Below are 26,842 nucleotides of genomic sequence, written 5' to 3'. Positions count from 1 at the left end.
CTGCTAATAGGGTTGCTTCGCAAGACGAAAAAACCGCTAGACGAAGACACTCACGGAACGGATTAATTTCGTCTTGCGAGGCACCACTGTAACAAGTTTGCAGGAGAATGAACTCCATTTATTCTCTCTTGGAATTATAATGTGAAGGTCTTAATCTCAGGGTTGTGGGTTCGAGCACCACATTCGGCAAAAAAGAGATTCCTGCTTTTCAGGTGGTTGGACACTAGATGACCCTCATGGTCCCTTCCTACTCTAAAATTCTATAATTTGATTCAGTCAATGCATATCCATTATTGGGAGCATATAACATAATTTGTAAACTATGATTTATCATTCTAAACTTAATTGTATAATGATTATTACCACAGGTGCCTTCATTCTATACTAATTCTACAAGAAAAGAAAAACTCGATATATAAAAGCCTGGCTCTTTGAACTGTAATTATTCTATATATGTACTTGAAAAATAATTTTAAATATAAAGAGGAATGTTAAAACAAAGAAAGAAAGAGGCCAGTTTGCCTGATATTCTATCCATTCATTATGTCACTAATTCACACTTTAAAATTTAATACAGAGAGCCAGTGTGGCGGTTAAGTGTCGGACTAGGACCTGGAAGACCAGGGTTTGGATCCCCATTTGGCCATGAAGCTCACTGGGTGACCTTGGGCCAATCACTGCCTCTCAGCCTAACCTACCCTGCAGGGTTCCTATAGGGATTAAATGAGGAAGAGGAGCAGGAGCACTATGTACACCACTTTGAGCTCCTTGGAGAAAAAGGTAGGGTATAAATGCATAAATAAATAATAAATAAATTTCTACGGGTCGCAGAACATTTTCCACCCCATGCCACTAACTGACTGAGCTTCCAAGTCCCAGCTACCTGACGGTTTGGTCGGCGATCCAGCCTGCATCACACTGCTCGTAACCACTGAGATAGGCAGCATACAACTGCTCCGGTGTGGCGATCTCAGCTTCTATTCTGGTACAGGCCTCCTGGGCCTTGGCAAAGGTGTAAGCATAGCGGGCAGAGCCTTCCCGGTAAAGGAACACAACTCCTAGAAGATGGGAGAAGACATCATACATTTAGAGCAAACTGAAAGTGCATAGCTTTCCTTCAATAATCCTGGGAACTGTAGTTTGCTAAGGGTGCTGGGAATTGGAGCTCTGTGGAGGGTAAACGACAGTCCTAGGATTCTTTGGATGAAGCCAAGGCTGTCAAAGTGTTATAAATGTGCTTATATGCATGGTGTTGAATCAGCTTGTGTGCATCCAAAGTGGGCCTTTAAGCAATCCAATTCTGCTGGCTGTTTTGTCAGCAATGAGGATCTAGCTTTATAAATGATTAGATAAGTTCATGAAGAGTGGTCCGTCGGTGGCTGTTAGTGATCGTAAAGGTTTAGTGGAATCTCCATATTCAGGGCAGTATGTATTTGAATACATAAGAAGATCAGGCATAGGGTCCATCTGGTCCAGCATTCTGTTCTCACAGTGGCCAACCAGATGCTTGTGGGAGGCAGAGCATAACCATTGTTGCTAGCAGCCATCGATAGCCTGCTCCTCCATGAATTTGTCTAATCTTTTTAAGTCATTCGAATCAGTGGCCATCACTGCATCCTGTGGGAATGATTTCTGTAGTTTAACTATGTGCTGCATGAAGAAGTACTTTCTTTTCTATGTGCTGAATCTTTCAACATTCAGTTTCATTGGATGTCAACGAGTTTTAGTGTTATGGCAGAGGGAGAAAAACCTTTCTCTATCCACTTTCTCCAAACTATGCATAATTTTATAAACTTCTGTCATGTTGCTTCTTACTCACTACTTCTCTAAACTAAATAAGGCTACCAATCGCTACTAGACATGATGACTATTCTCATGGGTGTAGCCAGGATTTTTGTTGGGGGGGCAGGACTTTTGTTAGGGGGGGCAGAGCCGACGAGATTGGGCAGATAGTTAAGTATTTCTATAGTTTTACTTAATAGGGTTGGGGAGGCAGCTGCCCCCCTGTTCCCCCGTGGTTATACCCATGGCTATTCTCAGCCTTCATGGTCAGAGGCAGTTGCTAGGAATCCAAGTGGGGGAGAGTGCTGGGTGGGCAGGGGGACTGATGTTTTTCAGTTCTGAATGCAACATGGCTTTATTTTTTGTGTTAGTTCTGAAACTGAATAAAACTTAGGGCTCATCCAGACTTCTGCTTCTCTTGCTGCTTTCCTCTGAGAAAACGTGGTTTTACTGCTGAAATAAGTAAACGCCAATTGGGTTTTCTGCAGGCTGACGTTTTCTTCAGTTCAGTGCTAAAGTGCAGGTTTTTCCAATGAAAGCAACAGAACCAGTAGAAAAACAACCAGACTCATGCCTACAAAACACAAAACAAGCCACACAAACCTGTGCTTTCTGGCACAGGACAAGCAAAAGTGTGGCTGAGTCCTTATATTCCCCGCCCCCCAAGCACTGCAATTAGAATGGGTGTTTCCTGAGATCAGGCCTAGTGCTATGGGACTTGAATCAGCAATACTGTAAACACAGCAAGCCCTTTCAGCAAGACACTCTGCCAGAGCGCAACGTTACCTTTGACCTTCACCTGCAGCAGGTCATGCCCATCCTCGATCCCATGTTGGACATCGCAGCGGTACACCCCAGAGTCGTTGGACCGCAGTTCGCTCAGGACCAAGGTGGCGTCTGTTGGTGAGTCTGGATAAAAGGGCAGGGAGACTCTGTCGCGGTAAGCTTCGCTCACCTTCACCTTCAGGCCCCGAGCAACCAGGATCTCTGCTTCTCTGCCCTCTGTGATGAAGGTCCACTTCACACGGGGTGCCCCTTGGACAGCCCTGCGGCCTGCAGTTCCAGAAGTGGGCAGTGGATGCAAGTAGGTAACGTGGCAGGGGATGGTGAGGCTGCCGGAAAGAACAGCTCGGACTGGTGGGTATTTGGCAATGGAGACCCGCAGAGCTTTGAGGTCATCTGGAAGGGAGAAGCAAGAAAGTGAGAAGTTGAGATTTGGCACAGGAATAACAGCCCATGGCCTCAGTCCTGGACTGCATCATTTTCTACACCCCGGTAACAAACTACAGTTCCCATGATTCTCTGGGAGAAGCCAGGAGTGTTTAAAGTGGTGTGATACTGCTTTAAATGTCCAGTCAGAGGGGGCCTTGGAAAGTCTTGTCAATCTACTGGAAATCTCCCAGAGATTTACCAATAGATCCAGTTCTGCCTGCTGCTGTAGACTAGCCCCAAGTTCCCAGTTACCTGTGCTTTCCCTGGAGAAGCTGAATGCATTCGTGAAAACAGCCTGGGCAAAGGTAGAGAATACCAGCAGGATATACGCCATTATGGTTTCTGTCAGGGAGAGGGGGAAATATAAAAAGTATTAAAAAGGTAGGCAAAAGAAAATCCAAGACAAATGCCAGCTCCAGCATTCTTCCAAGTACCTGAAAGAAACAAAAATTAAGAAATGTCTTTGTTGGGTTGTTTTTCCATAGAAGATTTTTCCAAAAAAAGAAAGATTTAATCCTAAAGAAGTGAACTGAAGGATAAACTTTGTTAGTTTAACACAAAGAGGCCATTTGTCCTAACGGAATACAGTATTTATTATTTTATTTATTCACTGTATTTATATCCTACTTTTTTTGTCAAAGTAGCTCAAGCATACATTATCACCCCCTCCCCTCATTTAATGCCCTGTGAGACAGGTTAGGCTTTGAGGCACTCAAGGATCACCCAGTGAGCTTCATGGACAAGTGAGGATTTGAACCCTGGTCTCCCAGGTCCTAGCCCAACACTCTGTTATACCTGATCACAGTCCTGGAGTTCCCTAGGTGGAGGGATTGACTGTTAAACCTCTTTATTGTGAGGGGAATAGTGGGGCTCCTAACAAACTGCAGCTCCTGTAATAGCACATAGGAAGCTGCCTTACACTGATAAAAGGCCCATCTTGCTCAGTATTGTCATGTTCTCCAGGGCTTCAGGCATGGACCCTGTTCCAGCTCCACCTGGAGTTGCCAGGGATTGAACCTGGGACTTTCTGCATACAAGATAGGTGCTCTACCAATAAGCTACAGCCATAACCAGAATTATTTGTGAGGAGCCATAACTCTTTAAAGTGGCAAGATAGAACTTTAAATGTATGGTGCAAATGTGGCCTTAAAATACCCATTCCCCAGCGATATGAGTCTAAATGTAGTCCAAAACTTTGGGAGGGCACCGGGTTGGCAAAAGCTGCTCTTTGGCATCACATGGTGCCCAGTAAGTGGAACCAACATCCTTGGAACTGTAGCCAAGCTTTCCCTTGGCACAGAGCAGTGGCTGCCAATAGGTAATTGAAGTTGCACTTGCGAATCAACTGCTATCAGGGAAAATGTCAGCCAGCAAAAGGCATTTCGCTGGCACATTCTCCACCCCCACCATTGTCTAGGCCAGATTCTTCTGAAGGGCAGACTCTTCTTTACAAGTACCATGACCTTTCGTCAGTACTGTCTGAAGTGTTTCTGCATGACGGGCCTTGTTTCACTCGCTTCATTGAACAGTATCTCCTATAATTTATTTCTAAGCGGCCTTGGCACAGCTCGTAGCATCACCCGCCTTGGCATTTTTGCAAAGACTGTTTCATCCCAAAGTTACAGAAGACAGACGGTCTGAGGCAGGCCAATTTGGGGTGAGGCTTCCGATTTAGGTTCTGGATGTTTTTAGCTCAGCCCAGGGCCCAATTTCACTTAAATCAGCCAACTTGGTGCCCTCCAGATGTTGCTGGACCACAACTCCCATCTTCCTCAGCCAGCTTAGCCAATGGTCAGGAATTATGGGAATTCGAGTCCAACAAAATATGGCCTAGACAACTAGTCTATGTATTATTTATTTTTAATACAAGTACTTGTATAAATTGCAGCTGGAAAGTAGCATCGTAGAGGAGGCCTCCATTTCTCTGTGTGAAAGGGAAGGCCCCTTCTCACAAAGGCAAATTGCTGCAACAAACTCATAGATCATTAAGAACAAAGTATGCTTTTTTCCTTGATAACATTTATTTCTCATAGACAAATTGATTCCAGATCTAAATCAATTGATTAAGTGGTCAAAAGTTCATATGATTAATTCACCGAGGCTGCAACCCAACCTCATTTTCCCAAGCACATGATCCACCGAATTCAATGGAACTTACTTTGAGTAAACATAGGGCACATTCACACCATACATTTAAATCACCATGAAGCAGTCATGGCTTCATCCAAAGGATTCTGGGAGCTGTAGCTTTTTAAGGGGGCTGAGAGTTGTTAGGAGACCTCAATTTCCCTCCCAGAGCTACAATTCCCCATGTGCATTAACAATCAATCACCTTTCACAGGAAACTCTGGAAATTGTAGTTCTGTGAGAGGAATAGGGTCTCTTAACAACTCTCAGCACCCTTAACAGACTGCAGCTCCCAGAATCCTTTAAATGAAGTCATGACTGCTTCGTGCTGATTTAAATGTATGATGTGAATTTGGCCTGAGAGTCAACTGCTACCCCAATTAGCTTCTGCACATGCAATGGCCACCATATTGTTGTACGCAGCAAAATGGCCCCACATTGGGGGCTCTGAGGAGAAAGTTAAAACGCTACAACTTCAGGTCAACACCCTGAGAACTAGACATCCTCTGCAGAGCTCAGCAAAGCGAATTTCAGCTGGAAATTCTGAGGAAGCCCCTAAATTAAGAGAGTGGCCAACTTTTATGTTCTGTGGTTCCTGAGAGCTTTTTAATCATACGTCTCTTTAGCAAAGCTGCACTGGCTCCGTTTGGGCTGCCACCACCGCCACCCAGGCCCACAGTGTGAGAGAAAAACGAGGTCTCCTTCCCTCCGATTAGTCACAGGGACGAGGCCTTTTAAGATTCCATTCAGGCCCCATGTCCTTCCCTCATTCCCTGTTTGAATGTCGGAGACTGGCCAAAGATTCTTTTCTTCCCTTCTGCCTTGTTAAAGAGTTATTATTTGGAAGGAGAAAAAGAAAAAAGGCTATGGCAAGGGTGGTCTTTTTGTGCCAGGGGCATTCAGAAAAGAATGCCCTCACCAGTCTCTTTTTTCCTCCAGAGAATAAATCTTAGCAGGTTCTCAGGCAGTTAATGTTGTACTCCCCGCCATGTTTGACTTTGTGGCGCTGTGTTTTCCTGTGCTATTTCTCTTTCTCTCTCTGAATCCCATGGTGGAAATGAAGTACAAATAGGGAAGGTTATCTGACAACAGCACAGGCAGAATCATCCCACAGGAACCAGAGTGTTTGAGGCAAGAGCTGTATCTAGGGCTGGCCCGAAACATTTTGCCGCCTGAGGTGAATGACAATATGGCACCTTCCCTCCCATTCCATGTACGACAGCCTGCCAGGCTGGCAGTTGAATCTTAATTGGGTGCTAGCTTCTGGGCAGCATCCTCCATGGCACCTGAGGGGAGCAGGCTAGGTTAAGGGGCACTGGGTAGGCCATGGGCCACACACACAGCTTCCTCCACTTCCTGCGGCCTCAGCATCTGCCGCCTGAGGCAGGAGCCTCATTCCGCCTCACGATAGCCATGTATCTTAACTTGTGCTTTCTGTGAGTGCTTCCATTTAGGCAGGAGCTTATTATGGAGTCGGTGCTGCTCATGTACATAAGTTTTTTGCAACACCTGTACAACACTGGCATCATCAAAATGCAGGGTCGTGTTCTGTTCTTTCTTTCTTTCCTTGTACATTTGCTGCAAAAAAATAATAATAGAGAAAAATAACCTGGGATTGGAGGGTTGTCATATGTGTGGCAATTTGGAAGTCTCACCCCTACTTCTGTTCGCTCCCCACCTGAGCTGAGCATAACATACGTCATTTGGGGTTTTTCCAGTGGCCCAAATGATAGAAGTGGACTATTTCAGTTGCTGTTTGTAGAAGGCACCTCCCAGTTTCAACAAACTATATTCTAAACTAAAGAGTACATGTGAGGGATTACCTCAGAGATTGTAATCACATTGGGCTTTTACCATGATGATGATAATAAGAATAAGAGTAATACAAAGGATTTGTGCAAGACCTCTTTTTATCTCTTGTGCAAGCCTTAGACAGATACATTTTACTCTGGTGCAAGACCTAAATTTTTATTAAAAACTAATGGAAATATATGACTAGGCCTCAAATATCTAACAGACCACCTCCTCTAGTGTCATGATGAGAGAGGGAGAAAAACTTTTCAACATCTGCTTTCTAAATGTCATGCATTATTGTATAAGCTTCTGTCATGTCATCTCTAACTCACCTTTTCTCTAAACTAAGGAGATTCTCATATATATATATATATATATATATATGCACGGTATATATCAAATGAGAATTCCTAGTGCTCTGAGGAGAAGAAGAAAAAGAGACCAGTTAATTTCAGAATCTCCAGGAGAAAACTCCAGAAACTGAAGAGAAAATCAGATGATGACATTTTGGGAAGCAGCCCTTTTAAAAACTTGGACGAAATTTCGCCTGACTGAAGCTTTCTCTCCCACATTAGCTGTAATTAAGTTGCCCACAGACTGAGTTTGCAAGATTAAAGCCAGCCCACTCAACTGCAAGCTACTTAATTTTCACTCTGATCCATTCTCTGGATTCTCAGCAGATCTAGGAACAAATTTCTCAGGTGTGGAGAAATTTAAAGCAGCTTCAGTGAAAGAGGTAAATTCTCATTTTGTGGGGTGGGATGGGATCTTCAACTAGTGGCCCAGGTGAGCAGAGAGTAGCTCCATGTGAGCCTGAGGGACTTCAGCTTCCCCGCTCCAGTTTTCAAAAACTTCATTTAAGTAGCTTTTATTCAGAGCCACAAGAAAGCACTGTTACCATGCATATTAGTATCGTGTAGCTCTATGGTTATCCTAAGCCAGGAGTTGAGAATCTTTTTCAGTCTGAGGGCCGCATTCCCTTCTAGACAGCCTTCTGGGGGCCACATGCCAGTAATGGGTGAGGCCAGAGGCAAACATGTTACCTTTCTACAGGAGGCTAATTTCTTCACATGCTCACACTTGTTCTTCATCTAGGGAAGCAAGAGGCATTTTCAGGGTTTAAGGACACATCCCAGCCAGGCCAAAACACTCAAGGAGGGTGTGAAGCAGGGGCAGTGAAGTTTGTGGGCTGGAGAGTGTTCTGAGGGCCAGAAAGAGAGGCTCAGGGGGCCACATTCTTTCCCTAGGCCTGAGGTTCCCCACCCCTTTCCTAAGCTCCCATGTCCAAGATTCCAGTTTATCATCAGCACTAATTTAATGGCATGTGTGTGCCAAGCTCCTCTAAGGACTTCTGGCTGGCATACAAAAGGGCAGTCCTGTTTTATCTCTACAGCATCCTTGTGAGGTAGGAGAGACTTGTGAGACAGGGACTGGTCTGAAGATATCTGCATTCCTGTTCTCTCGCCAAAGTCACCATTGCCACCTCTGCTGCTGCCTGCCTTGTGCTGGAATTCCCACTTAGTTGCCACCATTTTATGATCCACACTCTCCCCACCACCTCGAAATGATCCCACGGAGGTGTCCCCAGCTTCCCCTTCCTCACATACCTTAAGGACCACATTTTTGCCTCCTTGGGAAAGTGTGCATGTGCGCACAGCCATGCATGCATATGAAACAGATGTCCTATTTCCTCCCCATTCAGAATCATTGCCCCTTGCCACATTCACACCATCCTTTTAAGGCACTATAATACCATTTTAAACAGTCAAGGCTACCCCAAATAATTTTGGGAAGTGTAGTTGGTTATGGGTCCTGAGAGCTCGTAAGGAGACCCCCTATACCTTTCACAGAGCTAAAATTCTCACAATTCTCTAGGAAGAGGGACTGACTGTTAAATCATTCTGTACCTATAGTTTCAGTGGCGCAGCACAGTCCAGCCAGCTCCATCAGCTGATCAGTTCTGAATTCATACTCATGAAACAGTTATTGGTCTATGGCTTGAGCTTCCTTTTAGCTGACCAGTAGAAGACAGAATCTCTTAGCACAAAATTCTCATTTTTACCCAAGATACATTTAAATCAAGTATCCCCATTTTCATCCTTTATCTGCACACCCTTTATCTACACAACAGCCCTATAAGGAAGGCCAAGCAGAGAGAAATAGTCCCCATGTGCATTATACATTTCAAGCAGTACCATACCACTTTAAATAGCCCCCAAAGAATCCTGGGAGCTGTAGTTTGTTAAGGGTTCTGTTAGGACACCCTCTTCCATTCACAGAGCTACAGTTTCCAGAGTTCCCTGGGAAGAGGGATTGATTGTTAAACTGCTCCGGAAACTATCCATGTGAGGGAGAATAGGAGCCTCCTAACAACTCTCAGCACCCTAAACAAACCACAGCTCCCAGAATACTTTGAGGCGAGCCGTGACTGTTTAAAGCGGCATCCTGGTGCTTTAAATATATGATGCAAATGCAGGCTTAGCTTAGCTTAGCTCACAAAGGTGCCCTGTGGCCATACAGAGAAAGAGAGGAGGCCGACCGTCCGTGTTAAGGCTCACATAAGTAGCGTTCTGCAGCTGCAGAATGAGTCAGCAGCCTTGTGTCCAAGCCCTGGCAAATGTCCAAGAAGAAGCATCACCCACACAAGCTATGATGATGGAAAGCCCTCACCTTCCTGAGGGAGCATTCCCTGCCCTGCCACTCATGCAGCAGGGGCCGAATCACAGGTGCACTCAGGCATCTTTCCAACTATTTCAGAGGTGTCTGCAGGAGCATGCTTCAAATATTTTCACCTGCACACTTAAAGAACACTATCTGAGCCCCCACCCCCTGTGTTCGTATATTTTATCTACAGAAAGAGAACTCACTAGTTGTTGATGCTGTCATATGTACGATTCCACAAAGTACACAAAGATTCTGCAGAGTTTTATATGCTGATATGGAAATCAGAGATCTGGGACGAGGCAAAAATGACCTGAAGGAGCGTAGGCCCATATGTTTAAAGCACTACAATATCACTTTAAGCTTCTCCCAAAGATGTCTGGGAGCTGTAGTTTATTACAGGCACTGAGAGTTGTTAGAAGAGTCCCTATTCCACTCAGAGCACTACAATTCCCAGAGTTCCATATGAAGAAGGATTGTTAAACTACTTTGGAAATTGTAGCTCTGGGAGTGGAATAAGGGCCTCCTAACAACTCTCAGCACCTTAGCAAACTACACTTCCCAGAATTCTTTGGGAGAAAACATGACTGTTCAAAGTAGCATCATAGTTATTTAAACATGTGGTGTGGATGTGGCCAAAAATGAACACGGTTCATCCTCAGAGCTTTGCCCAACATCCTCAGATCTTAGCCTCCCCCCACCCCCTGCAAAAAAGCTAATAGAATTCTAGGCTGCATCAAGAGAAGTCTAGTGTTCAGATGAAGGGAAGTAATAGTACCACTCTTTTCTGCCTTGGTCAGACCCTATGTGGACTCCTATTTCCAGTTCTGGGCACCACAGTTTAAGAAGAATATTGGCAAGCTGCAAGGAGGACAAGCAAGATGATCAAGGAAGGGTCTGGCAACCAAGCCTTATGAGGAACAATTGAGGGACTTGGGGATATTTAGGTTGGACAAGAGAAGACTGAGGTGATAATGATAGCCATCTTCAAATATCTGAACAGCTATCTCATGGAAGACAGAAAAAGTTTGTTTCTGGCTGTTCCAAGGGAAGGACCCAAAGCAATGCATTCAAATAACAAGAAAGAAGATTCCAACTGAAAAATAGGAAGAACTCCCTCTGTTTGATAGTGGAATAGACTACCCTGGAAGTTTGCAGACTCTCTCCTCCGTTGGAGATTTTTAAACAGAGGCTGGATGGATTCTTTATTTGTGACTCCTGCGTTGCAGTAGGTTGGACTAGATGACTTTTGGGGTCCCAACTCTACAATTCTATGATGGATACGTATCCTCATAGTACGTATCAGCAAGTTTCTACACCACTGCTGATTCCACTTTGGAAAGCAGACCAAGTAATAAAAAACTCCAGGAAGAAGTTCAGATGGCAAGGCTTTGGGTGGTATTCTTGGCTGCACCCTGGGCTTTTCTTTACAACTGACCTGCTTAAACATTTCTATCAAGTGGTCTAACTAATCGGACTGAAAAGACTTCCAATCATCACAGCTGCAGTTCTCTCTCACACACACATGACTCCAGAAGTTGGCAGGTTGGAAAATATCAACAGGGGAGGAGGGAGCTGCTTTGTGGAATCAACAGCGGATGGAGGGTGTTGCCTTGTGAACACACAAACACACCAAGGTGCCCACTTAGTTTTCAGCGCTCAAGCTTGACAACAAAGCAGCAGAACCTATAAATCTTTGACTTTGGCAAGGGGCAGAGAGAATGTTCCTGGGCCAGCTCTAAGGAACCGCGGGGTGGTTGATATTGAGAGAGGGAGATAAGCCCCCAAATGCCCAGGAAATGTTATGGCAGCAGGAAAGAGAAATTGGCAGCAACCTAAAAGGGCGGATGTGGGCCATCTCTTTGTGTCTGCAGGCAGAAGACGGGCATGTGGTTTTTTGGACTGCATCCTGGCAAAAGAGGAAGGTTCCAGATGCTGGACAGAAGATGCTTCTAGCTGTTCTGAAGCCACTTTTCTGTCTCTGTCTGTCTCTCTCTCTCCTCCCCCCTTGCCCCCTGGTCATCTTGCTCCTGTTGTGAATCACTGTCCTGTCACACACAAACCTCCTGCCCTTCTTCCTGCTTATGAAAGCCAAAACCCGCCCCCAACCTGGTTGCCTCTAGCTCAGGAGGTCTCAGAGTGGGGTCTGTGGGCCACCACTGGTGTGCAAGCTTCATTCAGGCAGCTCTCAGTCTTCCGTCGATTTCTGAGAAAGTCCTTTTAAAAACAAAAAACAAACAAACAAACATATTTTACCATTTTAATATTTTGTTGGAAGCCGCCCAGAGTGGCTGGGGAAACCCAGCCAGATGGGTGGGGTATAATTAATAAATTATTATAATTATATTTTTTTCTTACGGAAAACTTATCTTTAAAACAAGGAGTTAACATCAGAGAAAGTCCTTCTTCACACAGCGCATAATTAAACTATGTAACTCACTCCCACATGAGGTAGTGTGGCTTTAAAAGAGGATAGGACAAATTTATGACTGGGAAGGCTATGGATGGCTACTAGCCACTGTCTGTGCTCTGCCTTCACGGTCGAAGACAGTAATGCTTCTGAATGTCAGTGGCTGGAAGCCATACGAGGGGGGAGGGCTCTTGTGCTCAGATCCTGCTTACAGGTTTCCCATGGGGGCATCTGACAGGCCACAGTGAGAACAGGATGCTAGCCTAGATGTGCCATTGGCCTGATCCAGCAAGCTCTTCTTATGCGACTGAAGAGGGAAGGTGGACCATCCATCAAAATTAACTATTCATAGTGATTTTAATTATATTTGTATCACTTCTTTTATTTCTTGTATTGTATTTTATTGTCTTACAATCTGAATTCTATGCAATGCAAAATGTAGACCATCTGTAAGAAATAAATTAAACAATAGAAACACAATTAAAAATTATAAAGTATCTAGCACAGCACATTGACAATTGCTACAGCACATGGGAGAATCTGAGCGGTCTGCCAAGAAACCCTCAGCCTTTTTCAAGTGGTCCATGCAAGGGAAGGTTGGGGAGCCTCTGCTCTAGAGGTCGTCTGGACTCCATCTGCCCCTTCAGTTTGGCCAGTGGTCAGAGCTGATGAGAGATAGAGTCAAAAACATCTGGAGGGCACCAGGCTGGCAAAGGCAGTATTAAGCAAATAATACATTCCCAGGGCTGGAGGGAGCTCATTTACACAACCTTCCTGCAATAGATATAGGCTGGTCTAGACTGATGACCAAGCAAATCTGGGCAGTTGCCCAGGGTCTTTTGAAGCCTCTGGGGAAGCCAACCAGGACCAGAAGCCTCAACAACCTGCTGGCACAGCCACACACTTCCCTGAGAACAGCTAATTTGGCTCAGTCTACCCACATGGCAGAATAAAGGGCAATGGGTTGTGAGCTTGGGTGCTACCTCTTGAAGGAGCCACACAGTTGAACAACAGAAGAGAAGGCCTGACACTCGTTTTCTGCCTGCAAAGAGGTATTTGAGCGTGTAGCAAGACATTCAAAAGAAAAGACTTGTGTGCACATTGCAACTTATGGAACTCATGGCCACTGGATAGCCAATCATGGCCACTATCTTGGATGCCTTTAGATAGAGGTTAGACAAACGGAGAAGGATAAGTTTAACAGTGACTATTTTGCGTGATAAGCAAACAAAACCTCCATGTCTGAAGGCATTCAACTTCTGAATAACAGGTGCTGAGAACAGATAAAAGGAGTTTGATTGTGGTTTACTTTTGCTGGAAAAATACATTGGCCTTCCCCAACCTGGTGACCTCTAGATGTTTTGAATGACAGGGGGAAAGGGCTATTGAAACCCAAAGCTGTGTGAATGTACTTCTGCTCCATTATAAATGGAACCTCCATACAGATGCCAGGGACTGAACCTAGAACATTCTGCATGCAAAGCAGGTATTCTACTACTCAGCTTCCTCAAAATAAATCAAGGTTCTAGTCCACATGTTTCTGGGTAAATTGCTGATTCAAGCTGGAAGCGGCTTTCTACTGAGTCATACCGTTGTTCCACGTAGGCCAGAACTGACTACTAATAAAACATTACAGCCTTGGCAAATGTTAATAGGAGACTATATATTTGAGAAGACAACTGTAGTCAGACCACAAGACCATCTAGCCCAGTATTGTCAGCACTGACTGGCAGCGGCTGTTCAGGATTTCAGGCAGGATACATTCCAAACACAACCTAGAGATGCTAGGAAATGAAAGCGGCAAAGTGCATCATCTGCCGCCGAGCTCTAAGGCCATCTCTAGGCCATTTATAAATGCCTTGCTCTTGTCCTGCCTTTGTGTCTCTCCCCAGAGACACATCCTGCCTCCTCCTGCAGCTGTTTCTGCCTTTGCAGTATCACCAAATGCAAGTCCCAAAGGACTTATATGACGTGCGGACAGTTCAGAAGGGGCTTAGGACTCCTCTCCTCCAGAACCTCCTGCTGCAGCAGCTTAACCTGAAAAACAAGGCATTACAATCCACAAGGTGGCCAGCTTTTGATATTGCATCAAACAGTGCTCAAATACTTTCAAAGCCATCTTCACAGCCTTAAGGACTGGGAACTTGGACTATTTCTTTTTCAGTTGGAACTGAGCTCCGATATTTCAACTGCCTAGGGGCCTCCACACAGGGTTTAATCCAGCACTGTTCCCAACCCCCACCCAGAGGATTTGTTTGGCTTGTTCCAAAGCTTCTGAGGCTTGAAATGTCCCAGCGATGGAAGAGGAAGAGAGTCTGGCCAAAAGCTGGCTCCCTGAAGGCTGGTTGGTGTGAAAAACGAACTCTTTGTTAAATTGCGCTCTGTCCCCTGAATGCCAATTTCCATGCCACCAGCTGGCATCTCAAAATGGGCCCCCTCTCCTCTGCCCCTCCTTTGCCGCTAGGAGTTGTTGTTGTTTAGTGGTTTAGTCGTGTCCGACTCTTCGTGACCCCATGGACCAGAGCACGCCAGGCACTTCTGTCTTCCACTGCCTCCCGCAGTTTGGTCAAACTCATGCTGGTAGCCTCGAGAACCATCTTGTCCTCTGTCATCCCCTTCTCCTTGTGCCCTCCATCTTTCCCAACATCAGGGTCTTTTCCAGGGAGTCTTCTCTTCTCATGAGGTGGCCAAAGTATTGGAGCCTCAGGAGTAACTTCCTCAAAAACTTACTGGGGCTTTTCTAGTTTAGAGAGCAAGCAAGTAGGAGGTAATGTTATACTTTTATAAAAACATGCATGGTGCAGAGAAAGTGGATGGAGAAACATTATTCTCCCTCTCTCATAACACTAGAACTCGCAGTCATCCAATAAAGCTGAATGCTGGAAGATTCAGGATACAGAAAAGAAAGTCCTTCATGCAGCACATAGTTAAACTATGGAATTCCCTCCCACTGGAGGCAGGGATGGCCACGATGTTGGATGACTTTAAAGGATAGGATAAATTCACAGAGAAAACTATCTATGGCTTTGAGCCATGGTGGCTCTGCTCTGCCTCCATGGTTGGAGGCAGTAAATGCTTCTGAATACCAGTTGCTGGAAACCAGAGGAGGGGAGAGGGCTCTTGTGCTCAGATCCTGCTTGGAGGGTTCCCACAGGCATCTGGTTGGCCAATATGAGAACAGGAGGCTATACTAGTTGGAACCTCGGCTTGATCCAGCAGGGCTCTTCCTAGAGGAAGGGAAATGCCTTATACTGTGTCTGTCCAGTGGCCCATCCAGCTCAGTACTGCCAACACTGACTGGCAGCAGCGCTTCAGTATTTCAGGCAGGAGTCCTTCCCAGCACTACCCAGAGATATCATCAGGGACTGAACCTGCGATCTTCAGCCACTGACTTATGGCTCTTCCCCAGAGAGCCACCCAGCCCGAGAGCGAGAGAGAGCGAGAGAGAGAGAGCCTGACCCATCCAGTGCTAATAAAGAGGGCTGCCAACTGATCAGGAAATAATGGATAAGATTTTCCCTTTGTCTTTACATTTGATGTGTAGGGATTGGCACAGTCGCCTCCTTTTAGTATCTGTACATGGTGCTGATGTGAAAAGCACAGCAAAACGTGGCAACATGGATACACCCAACACATCAGAGAGGTAGAGGTCAGCAGCTAGCGGACCCTGGAAAACTGATGCCCCACCCTACAGGTGACAATTCAACAGCAACAGAAGGATATAGAAGGGCCTGATACGCTGAACCTACAGAGTGCATTTCCTTCTCAGGGTCTTCAGGATAAATCTGAGGTCAAGAGGCCAGAAATGAGGCAGGGCGCAGCCCCAGCCATCTCTGCCCCCATTCCAGCCCTTTCTTCTCCCATTGGCCCGCTCACTTTCTATGTGGGGAGAGCCAGTGAGAGAGAGGTGGGCACCAGGACAGAATTAGGCATACGGAGCCAGCATGGTGTAGTGGTTAGAGTGTGGACTAGAACCCAGGAGACCAGCGTTCTAGTCTCCACTTGGCCATGAAGCTCACTGGGTGACCTTGGGCCAGTCCCCTGACCTACCTTGCAGGGTTGTTGTGAGAATAAAATGGAGGGGGGAGAACTATGTATGCCACATTGAGCTTCTAGGAGGAAAGGTGGGGTATAAATATCAGAATAAATGAATAAAACAATTAATACATTTAAAATACAGTTTGCATTTCAAGATGGATCTATCATATTCACACTTTCTGAAAAAAGATGAGAATTATTGATTGATCGATTGATTGATTGATTGATTGATTGATTGAGTGACTGAGTGATTGATTGATTGAGTGATTGAGTGAGTGACTGATTGATTGATGTACCACCCTATACCTGGATGTCTCAGGGCAGTTCACAGAATAAAATATAAATATAAAACCACAAAATACATAATAAAAATAAAAACCACCACCACCACCCAATAACCCCCTGTGAACTGACACTCAGGCATCCTCCGAAGTCCGCACTTATCTGAATTTCATTAGAGAGTTTCCCAACCAAGCAGTGTTTACAAAAATCAAGTGCATTAATTTTAAACCACACTTTCCCCTAATACATTTGTGAAAGTCACACACAAAAACCCATTCAGTTCAGAGAAATTGCCAGCAACGATGCGTGCATTAGTCAAAACTGCATACAAAAATATTTCTATTAGGAAAGATTCAAATGCTGAGGAATTTTCATGAGGACTTTAAAAAAATAGCAACAATTGCAAGCTGCTACAGAAATGTAAAGAACTGAATTAAAGATTGGAAAAATGAGAACCAGAGAAGCCGACAGATCTTTCCATCCAGAGGGTGCAAGAATAAATCTATGTTCTAAAAACACATTGGAAATGGAACAGAATTCCTACACTGGAGATGCACAGGAAAGAGTTAAGGGGGCGGGATAAATGGCGATGCAAGACTCCGCCCTCTAGTCCATCAGGCCCCACCTTTATGCTCCTAGGCTCCGCCCCTCAAGCCCTATTTGACCTGAACAACCTTTCTTGCGAAGGGTGGGGAGGGGGAGATATGGACCACTGTGGCACTCCTTTTCACCCCAGCCTTCCCCCACCTGGTGCCCTCCAGATGTTTTGGACTATAACTCCCATCAGCTGCAGCCCCTGTGGAGCCGCATCCCAGCAAGATTCTTCCTGGCACCCCAGAATCAGTATGAAGATGACACCCTTTTCCTCCCCTGTTCTGTCCACTCGCCACAAAAATGGAGCTAGTATTCAAAGGTAGACTGCCCGGCTGCCTCTGCACATGACAGAGGTGCTAAATAAAGTTTTCAAAGGGGTGGGGAACGTAGTGTGTACAGCTGTTTCGTGTTCTGCTTTGTGGCCATGTTAACTGCCATCTTTGTTCGTGGTGCCTTATTTCATAGAGTCATAAAACTGTAGGATTGGAACGGATCCCAAAGGTTGGTCCCTGACTGGTTTCAATACTTCCAAACAAAGGAGATGTTCCAAAAAAGATAAAGAGAGAGGATATGTTCAACAAGGATCAGAATTTGAAAAAGTGATTTTGGGGTCTAACAAAAAAAAATCTCTAAAAAATATAAACTATTTCTAGAATGGGAGACCAAATACGACCTGATAAAGGAGGCAATGATAAAATGGGCTATTGATATTGGGCATAATGTTGAAATTTCTGAGTGGGAAGAATTATGGAATTTAACAATGAACTTCTCTGCATGTTATAAAATAAGAGAAAATATGCAAAAAATGCATATTTGACACTGGTCAACCTGGCTAAAATGTATAAAAGAGGCTCAAAACTATGCTGAAAATGTTTGGAAGTAGAGGGTACATTTATTCATTTATGATGGAAATGTAAACGGGCAAAGGAATTTGGGGAGATGGTGTACAACGAGCTAAAAAAATATTTTAATTCACATTCCCCAATAAACCGGAAACATTCCTTCTAGGCATACTTGGGAATGAGTTACCAAAGAAAGGCCACAATCTATTTCTATATGCAACAACAGCTGCGAGGATAGTAAATGTAAGATATTGGGAACAAAGAGAGACCCCCAGGGAAAGGAAAACGGCTAAATAAACTAATTGAATATGCAGAGCTTGCCAGCATGACATCTAAAATAAGAAATCAAGATGACAAATACAAGGAGTGAGTGGGAGTATCTAGCGGAATATTTACAAAAAAATGACCTCAAATATAAATTCCAAGTAGGGGATACTTTGTGACTAACAGTTGACAACATAAAAGATACGAGAGTGTGGAAAGTAAGGTGAAGGAATTAATGGATATGCAGCTAAACAAGATGTAAAAAGAATTGTCATGGAATGCTGGGTGGGAAGTCAAAAAGAACTACTGTATAAGAATGGGAAATGGTGTAATTCTAAAACTGAAAACTTTTCTAAAAAAGGAAGGGATCCCAAGAGTCATCTAGCCCAACCTCCTGCAATACAGCAATCACAGCTAAAGAACCCCTGACAGATGGGAAGGACTGATCCTTAAAATCACCCTGGCAATTGTAGATCTGGGAGGGGAATAGGGGGTCCCCTAACAGCTCTCAGGACCCTCAACAAACTACTGCTCCCAGAATTCTTCGGGGGAAGCCATGAGTGTTTAAAGTGGTGTCATAGCGCTTTAAATGGGACACGGGGGGCGCTGTGGTCTAAACCACTGAGCTTCTTGCGCATGGGTAGGCAAACTAAGACCCGGGGGCCAGATCCGGCCCAATTGCCTTCTAAATCCGGCCCGCGGACGGTCCAGGAATCAGCGTGTTTTTACATGAGTAGAATGTGTCCTTTTATTTAAAATGCATCTCTGGGTTATTTGTGGAGCATAGGAATTCATTCATTTTCCCCCCTCCAAAATATAGTCTGGCCCCCCACAAGGTCTGAGGGACAGTGGATCGGCTCCTTGCTGAAAAAGTTTGCTGACCCCTGCTCTTGGGCTTGCCGATCGGAAGGTCGGTGGTTCGAATCCGCATGATGGGGTTGAGCTCCCTTTGCTCTGTCCCAGCTTCTGCCAACCTAGCAGTTCAAAGCATACCAGTGCAAGTAGATGAATAGGTATCACTGCAGCGGGAAGGTAAACGACGTTTCCTTGAGCTCTGGCTTCTGTCATGGTGTTTCCGTTGCACCAGAAGCAGTTTAGTCATGCTGGCCACATGACCGAGAAAGCTGACTGTGGACAAACGCTGGCTACCTTGACGAGATGAGCACCGCATCCCATAGTTGCCTTTGACTGGACTTAACCATCCAAAGGTCCTTTACCTTTACCTTATTTAGTGCTTTAAATGTACAGTGTGAATGTGGCGCCTGTCATTCCACAGGTGACGTGCCAATTAAACTGTGCTTAGTCATCACTAGGTGACCTGCAAGAGTTGACTTATGAGTAAATTCTAGAGCTTAAATACAATTTTGAGAGGGAGGGGTTAGAGAAAAATAACTCATGAAGAGACATCACCTTGCCAACAAAGATCCGTATAGTTCAAGCTATGGTTTTCCTATTAGTGATGTATGGAAGTGAGAGCTGGACCATAAAGAAGGCTGATCACCGAAGAATTGATGCTTTTGAATTCTGGTGCTGGAGGAGACTCTTGAGAGTCCCATGGACTGCAAGAAGATCAAACCGATCCATTCTTAAGGAAATCAGCCCTGAGTGCTCTCTGGAAGGACAGATCGTGAAGCTGAAGCTCTAATACTTTGGCCACCCCATGAGAAGAGAAGACTCCCTGGAAAAGACCCTGATGTTGGGAAAGATGGAGGGCACAAGGAGAAGGGGACGACAGAGGACGAGATGGTGGGACAGTGTTCTCGAAGCTACCAGCATGAGTTTGACCAAACTGCGGGAGGCTGTGGAAGACAGGAGTGGATGCCGTGCTCTGGTCCATGGGGTCACGAAGAGTCGGACACGACTAAACGACTAAACAACAATAACAACTCATGAAGTGTGCCATATTCAGAAGATAGACCCAAGCGGCTGTGGCAAACACACCATGGACTAAACCCCATTGAACACAGTGGGCTTTGCTTCCAAGAATACAGCTGATCTTGGTTCAAACCTCTGCCCTGCCAGGAATCTCCCAGGGTGACCCTGGGCAATCTCACAGTGTAGCCTGCCTCACAGGATTGTTGTGAAGATAAAATGAGTGCTCAGCAGATGGACTAAGCACTGAGCTCTTTGTACAAAATGTGGGATAAATGTAAAAATAATAATAATAAGACTCACTAGCAACATCCTAACTTAATTTTTCCAACATAGACTATTCTGGATTGGGGAGTCCAGGGTGCGGGAGGTGGAATTTGTATTAAAATCTATTTAGTTTGGCTAGTTTAGTTTGCAATATTAATTTCACATTGTGGCCTTAAAATGCAGCCATAGAAGCTTAATACACAAAGGGCCAAAGTTCGGCTACACTTGGCAACAGAAACTTTAAAAACCCACCAGTTTTAGTGAGAGAAAATGAAGCACAGGATAGCAATGTAGAACCTCCATGTTAAGAGCAGTATAACTTTGAGTACCCACCAGATGCCTCAGACAAGGACAGGGAAGGACCAACACTTTCCTGCCCTGATTGGGATAGTTTCCAGAAGAAGCTTCTTGCTTGGCACTGCTGGAAACAAGATACTGGGTTGATGGGCCCTTTGCCTGATCCAGCCAGCCAATTAATACCTAGGGGAGCACTCAAATCCTTCCTGTGTTTCAGGCAGGGATTCGGATTTGGAAATGGGGGAGAAAAGAGGACCAATGGAGCCCTGAGCCCTGAAAGATAAACTGACTGACTGTAAAGACTTCCACACTGCTGTTTTAAGGCTGTGCAATAATCCACCCAAATCAAGGTTATGCCCTTCTGGAAAATGAATGATCTGCAAACAAGCCAGAACTGCAGTCACAGAAGTTTGAGGGATTTTTTTTCTTTCACTGCATCAGTTTGTCTCAACGTTGGCAAACCCGGCACCCCACCAACTTCCCCCAATCTTCACTATAAAATTAAGACACACAGCTGATTTTTACGCTAAATCCTCCAGTCCTATATTTTGGTTGTGACAAATGTACAATATACAACCTTTAAAATAAAGATTGTAGAGGGGTTGATTAAAGGGGGGAATTGTTTCTGAGAACAAGGAACCCCTATGTCATTTGAAAGAGCTTTTCACTGGTGGGGAAGCCCCCTGCCCCACATGCTGCCCCCACCAGCTTTGGGGAAGATCCCCTCCCAAAACCTGCTAATGTTGCATGGGGGGGGGGGAATCAAATTGCAAATCATTTAATATTATTTTTTTAAAAAATATTACTTTCATTACTCACCAGTTTTACTGGAGAAAGAAAGAAAAAAGAAGGAATCTGTAGTTTGAACTAGAATAAAACAAACGTTGCAAAATGAAATAAATGCCCGGCTTCTTGCCTGCGCTATAGAGGCTCCCGTGGATGGAGGAGAGAGAACTTTTCCTTCCCAGCTCTTGGAGCGAGTGTTGCAGTGGGGCAGCAATGCAGGGCTGGGAACTGCAGCAGCTTATTCCAAAAGAAGAGGCAGGGTGGAAAGGAGCCCGGCGGCGGCCAGGGCGAAGGAGCAGGACACACACTCTGTCGCCCTGATGCAGAAGGAAGAGAGGGGAATCCTCCGCTCGCGCCCTCTTCCCCTCCCACTTAAAGGAAAAGGAAGCACGAGGTTGAGGCAGATGCCAGCCCAATTCACCACCCGCTGTGCCCGCGAGGAGCTCCAAAGACAGGGCTGGGCTCGTGTGTGTGTGCGCGCAACCCAATGCACCCTTAAACAGCGAGGCTTATAGCCGAATTATTATTATTATTATTATTATTATTATTATTATTAATACCCCGTCCATCTGGGACCAATACCCTGTAAAAAGCCAATTTTTTAAAAATTCGTTCCTCTGAGGGTGGGTGACTGTCAAGATCCAAACCTACACCTCTGATGCCCTGCTAGCTAATGGGGAGGGCGGGTAGAAAGAAGAAGGAAGAGCCCAATCCACCGCCCCAAAAAGCTGTATCACAGGTCTTTCTGGCACACGGGTCTCTTGTGGCGCAATGCTAACCCGAAGGTTGGTGGTTCGAGCCCACCTAGAGACGGCTGTGGGCAGGATTCCTGCATTGCAGGGGGTTAGACTAGATGGCCCCCGGGGTCCCTTTCAGCTCTGCGATTCTATGATTTCTTTTTTTATGAGCAAACACCGCCGAGACTAAAGCGGCAATCTCTACTACACGCACGCTTACCTGGAAGTAAGCCAGGCTTGCTTCTGATGAAGCATGCACAGGGATCGGGCTGCACGTTCAACCTTAAGCGTGGGTCTATACATTTTGGGAAGATGTCCGGTTTACAGCTGCGTGGGGATTATCTGCGGAAGCCCCCTCCCGCCCACCTGGGACCCCAGTGTCAGAGCTCTCTCTCTCCTCCCCCCTTTTGACATTTTTCGCATCCCGCCCGCCAAAGAGTTAAGGTTAAGTTCTTTTATGCACTTGATGTTTCTCTAGCGCAGGTCTGGGAAATTTGGAGGGGGGGGAGGAGAATCCAGCCCTTCAGACCTGTCTGGCCCCCAGAACGCTCCCCCACCAACGACAAAACCCCTCATTGCCTCTGCTCCTAGCCCTTCTTGAGCTTTTCCCCCCTGGTTGAAATGTGTTCTTGAACTGAGATAATGCTTCTATAGCTTGCCCAGACGGAGATGTGTGCAGATGATGATGATGATGATGGTGATTGCAGGGTAGCCTGGAGTACAAAGGTAAGAGTCACATTTGTTGCTCCACCCACTTTGGCCCCTGCTCCTCCCACCATTGTCACCAGGCCCCTGGAAATATGTCGATGAGAGAACATGGCCCTTGAGTTGAAAAAGGTTCCCCACTCCTGGTCTGTTGGTAGGAAGGGTGGGATATACATTCATGATAATGATAATGATAATGATAATGATAACAACATCTTTTCAGTTATTGTCTCTTGATCACCACATGCTGTCACCAAGGTTTGTACTTGGCTTACCACTCATGGTTTGTTTGGAGGAAACGAACCACAGACCTTGGTTCAGACCTAATGCTAAGCTAAACCATGGTTTGCCTTTCAGCCATAGTTAAGCTTAACTATGGTTTGAAATCAACATAATAATTATGAATACTGTACAAAGATTCATTTTGATGCTCTGGTGTCTGTACAGACTGAGATTCATTTTTAGCATTCAGAAGCCCTAAGGAAAGATCAGTGGTGGTAACTACTCTGTGTGTGTGTGTGTGTGTGTGTGTGTGTGTTTGTGTTGGAGGTGGGGTCCTCTCCCTATTGCCAAGAAGCGAACAGTAGTCTAAGATGCTGCTGCTTTGTCATGTAAATCATCACCTCTCTCTCTCTCATTCCGTGCAGATAGATTTGCTACATTTCACTGCAGTGATTGCAGTAAAGGACCAGTTTTTAAAAACCCTGCCCTAGTCCTCTCTCACTAGTTCTTGTCCTCACCAAACTAAAATGGCTTTCTGGAGCAGTTTTAAACATATTTAAGAGGCCAGTGCAGTTCTGAGAATGCCACTGGATGAATACTTAGTACTAAAAGGAAGTAGAGGGAGGGGGGCGGGGTGTGAGAAAAAGGGACCTGAATTCATTTGGCTCTTGCCAAACACAGCCTATTGCAGCAGCAGCCTCCCGTGAGGGACTGGTGCTGCCTAGAATGCTAAGTGGGCTTTTCTCCCCAACCAGCTGCCCCTCTTCCCAGAACAGCTTCTTCTCATGGTTCAAAGGCTGCAGACCAGAATCCACAACGCCCCCCTCCCCAATCTTGCTGCCCTTTCTTACCTATCTGTAAAATGGGTGGTATCAGCACAAATCACAGGTGTTCTGCTGCACAATTCTATGGACTGTAAGGGTTCGTGGGGCAGGGGGCAGCACCCCATTTTGTAACAGGGTCCTGCCTTCATCAGGAGGGAGAAAGTCATTTGCCAGAGATTAGCATTGTAAGCTTGAGGCTGACAAGAAGTCAGGTTCGGAAGACGGGAGATGAATTGCTCAGATGAAGTGCAATTGGCGTTGTGTGGCCCTGGGCGCAAGATGATTAGGGGCACAAAGTTTCAAAAGAAAAAGAAAGTAGTAACAACAAATAAAATGCACACCCTTCCTGCCTCACAGAAAATCTCCCACTGTTCACATGGGTGGACTGAAGAGCAGATTTGGGCAATGGCCACTTGCTAGGGCACCCTCTGCAGGGGCTTTAGGAAGATATCCACTCCTGACCAATCTCCTGTCCTGTTCTCCGCCATGCTGGATGCTCATTGGGCACCACGGTTGCCACTTGGGTAGGTTGCCAAGCTGTTGCCCTTTCGTTCCAGCCCATTGGCAGGTGGTGCTGAGGATACTTACCTTGCCCCGGGGGGCCTGGCAACCCACGCTATGCCACTGGATGTAGGATTAGATCAGGGCTCAGCAAACTTTTTCAGCAGGGGGCTGGTCCTCTGTCCCTCAGACCTTGCGGGGGACTGGACTATATGGGGGGGGGGGATGAACGAATTCCTATGCTCCACAAATAACCCAGAGATATATTTTAAATAAAAGCACACATTCTACTCATGTATAAACACGCTGATTCGGACCGTCAGCGGGCCGGATTTAGAAGGCAATTGGGCCGGATCCAGCCCCCAGCCTTAGTTTGCCTACCCATGGATTAGACTCCAAGACTGCAGCTTTATAAGGACATAAGAAACAGAATCATAGAGTTGGAAGGGACCCTTAGCATCATCAAGTCCAACTCTCTGCAGTTCAGGAATATGCAGTTATCCCATATGTGGATCAAACCAGCAACCTTGATGTTATCAGCACCACACTCTAACCAACCAAGCTATCCAGGAAGAGCCCTTCTAGATCAGGCCAGTGGCTCGTCTGGTCCAGCATCCTGTTCTCACCATGCTCACTCAGATGCCTGTGGGACAATCCCAAGCAGGACCTGAACACTAAAGCCTTCTCCCCTCCCGTGGCTTCCAGCAACTGGGATTCAGAAGCATTTTCTACACCATCTGATTCTGCTGCATGTGAAAGAGCCACAGAGGCAAGGCTCTTCCAGCCTTCTGGTTCCCATGGAGAGCCATGTTCTCCTCTCCCAGGCCTGAACTGAAAGATATGACCCCACCCTCTGACCCACAACAAAAGGTAGCCTTTAACCCAAGTTTTATTTCCCGGGGGGGGGGTTACTTTTGTATTAAAAATGTTTGAAATAATAATAATTATGGCACAGCCATAACTGGGGTTTGGGGTTCAGGGGAGCAGGAAACAGTATTGGGAAAAGTGGCCATTAAGAAGATCTTTTTTACCCTCCCCAAGGTTGATTTTTTTGGGGGGTGGGTGCTCTCCCAAACAAAATGAGCAAACTGGGAGAGCATTCCTATTCTTCAAAATGTGGCTTTACAAGGAGGTGCTGTGTAATGCCAGGTACAGACCTCCAAATGATTCATTTTACTGTAAATCTTCCCTGATCCTGTCCAAGCTTTTTCTTTTCTTTTCTGGGACAGCAGAAATGACTTAATTCTTTTTGCAACCCTCAAAAGAAAAGGGGGGAGGAGGAGGAACCCGCCATGGCTCAGACGTGTTCACAAATCTTTCCAATTCCACAAAGTCCCTTTTGGCAGCTTCCTCCCTGATGCCCAGCACAAGGCTCTCTTCCCAACACGGAAAAAAATTCAAAAGCCGGCCTTCATTACTCATCCGGAGAAATCAACTGCCTCTCGGGCTGCCTCTGCAGTTCGTTACAACTCTTAAACGCTTCCGTTCTTAATGTTGTGTTTCCACTTTGCAGGATGGTGCTAAATTGCAGCCAGCTCTGGGGTGGAAGTTCGCCTGCCTGCCACAGCCATCGGTGTCAAAGTCAAGATTAGAGAAGTGCAGATTTGCTCTTGATAAACTACTGTATTGATGGGTCTTCTTCTGCCCTCCCACAACATTCCTCAGGTGTTTCAATACAGAAGGCCCTTCCAAATTCAACAGAGTTTTGAAATTTTAGCAAAATGAAGTGTCAGTGCTAGGCTGTAGTAAAGCTGGGCATTCAGCAGAGTCCCACTCCAGCAAAATCCCAGCTTGACCCAGAAGCATTTTTTAGTCCTTCCAGGATGTGTCCTGGGGAACGAGTGACGCCTCAGAGCTGAGGAACTCTTCCCAGCCTAGGGAACACCTTAACCCAGTGGTGTCCAAAGAGGGCCAGATCTGGTGAAGTGAAGGGCAGTGGGGGCAGACCAGAGGGCCAACCAAAGTTGTTGGCCTTTTTTTAGGGATGGAGTTGTTGAGCTTTTTTTAGCATTGAAGTTGTTGAGTTTTTTTTTAGGATTTTACCTCAGGAAATAAACTGCCACAAGGGCTGGATTAAACCGGCCAACAGGCCCGCATTAGGCCCCCAAACGGATTTTGGACATGCCTGCCTTAACCTGTAGCTCTGGTGGTAGAATTAGCCTGAACTTTCCTCAACTCCACAATATCATTTTTGAGGTGAGATGAAAGTACCTGGCCTTCTACAAAGCAATTGAAGGCAGATTGCACAGGCAGATTTCTGCCTCCCAGGAGATTACAGTCTAAATTCTGACGGAATGGCAGCCAATTGAGTGGAAAGGAGGGGTCGTGCAATGGGGTTCCTTTGGGAGGAAGAGTAGAATATTAATTTAATAAATGTATATTAAAAGTTGATGTCGACAACATTGGATGGACTCTATAGAAACCTTGCTAGCTGAAGGAGCACCCATCTCACAGTAAACACGCATCCAAAAATGCTCTAAGAGAATTTATTTCTGATCCAAAGGGTAACATGGCCTCTATCTATCTATCTCCATGTTCACACTCCTGTCTCAGCGATGTCTACATTCGCTTGGGTCATGTCTACAGGATGGAAGATGGCAGGATTCCCAAGGACGTGCTCTACGG

The 26,842-nt window shown here is 45.7% G+C and overlaps 1 protein-coding gene across 16 annotated transcripts in view; it reads right to left on the bottom strand.

Annotated features, from left to right (window-relative positions):
• BCAN (brevican) overlaps nucleotides 1-22,298 on the bottom strand; it is a gene marked incomplete at its 5' end in the record, with an annotated part of 45,008 nt that extends 22,710 nt beyond the window's left edge. For 5 of the 16 annotated variants that reach the window (XR_013980135.1, XM_080984205.1, XM_080984212.1 and 2 more), the window contains 4 exons: nucleotides 884-1,058; nucleotides 2,569-2,961; nucleotides 3,247-3,336; nucleotides 6,731-6,824. Coding sequence is in view for 15 of the 16 variants with exons in the window: in XM_080984205.1 (XP_080840331.1) it covers nucleotides 884-1,058; nucleotides 2,569-2,961; nucleotides 3,247-3,336; nucleotides 6,731-6,824 (752 nt within the window). The other 11 variants (XM_080984209.1, XM_080984217.1, XM_080984216.1 and 8 more) reach the window with 11 other exon arrangements.
• Between the last annotated feature and the right edge of the window lie 4,544 nt (nucleotides 22,299-26,842).

The sequence above is a fragment of the Podarcis pityusensis genome (genome assembly GCF_964106645.2).
Source record: "Podarcis pityusensis genome assembly, chromosome: 16".
NCBI lineage: Eukaryota > Metazoa > Chordata > Lepidosauria > Squamata > Lacertidae > Podarcis > Podarcis pityusensis.
This window is presented reverse-complemented; position numbering and strand designations above follow the sequence as displayed.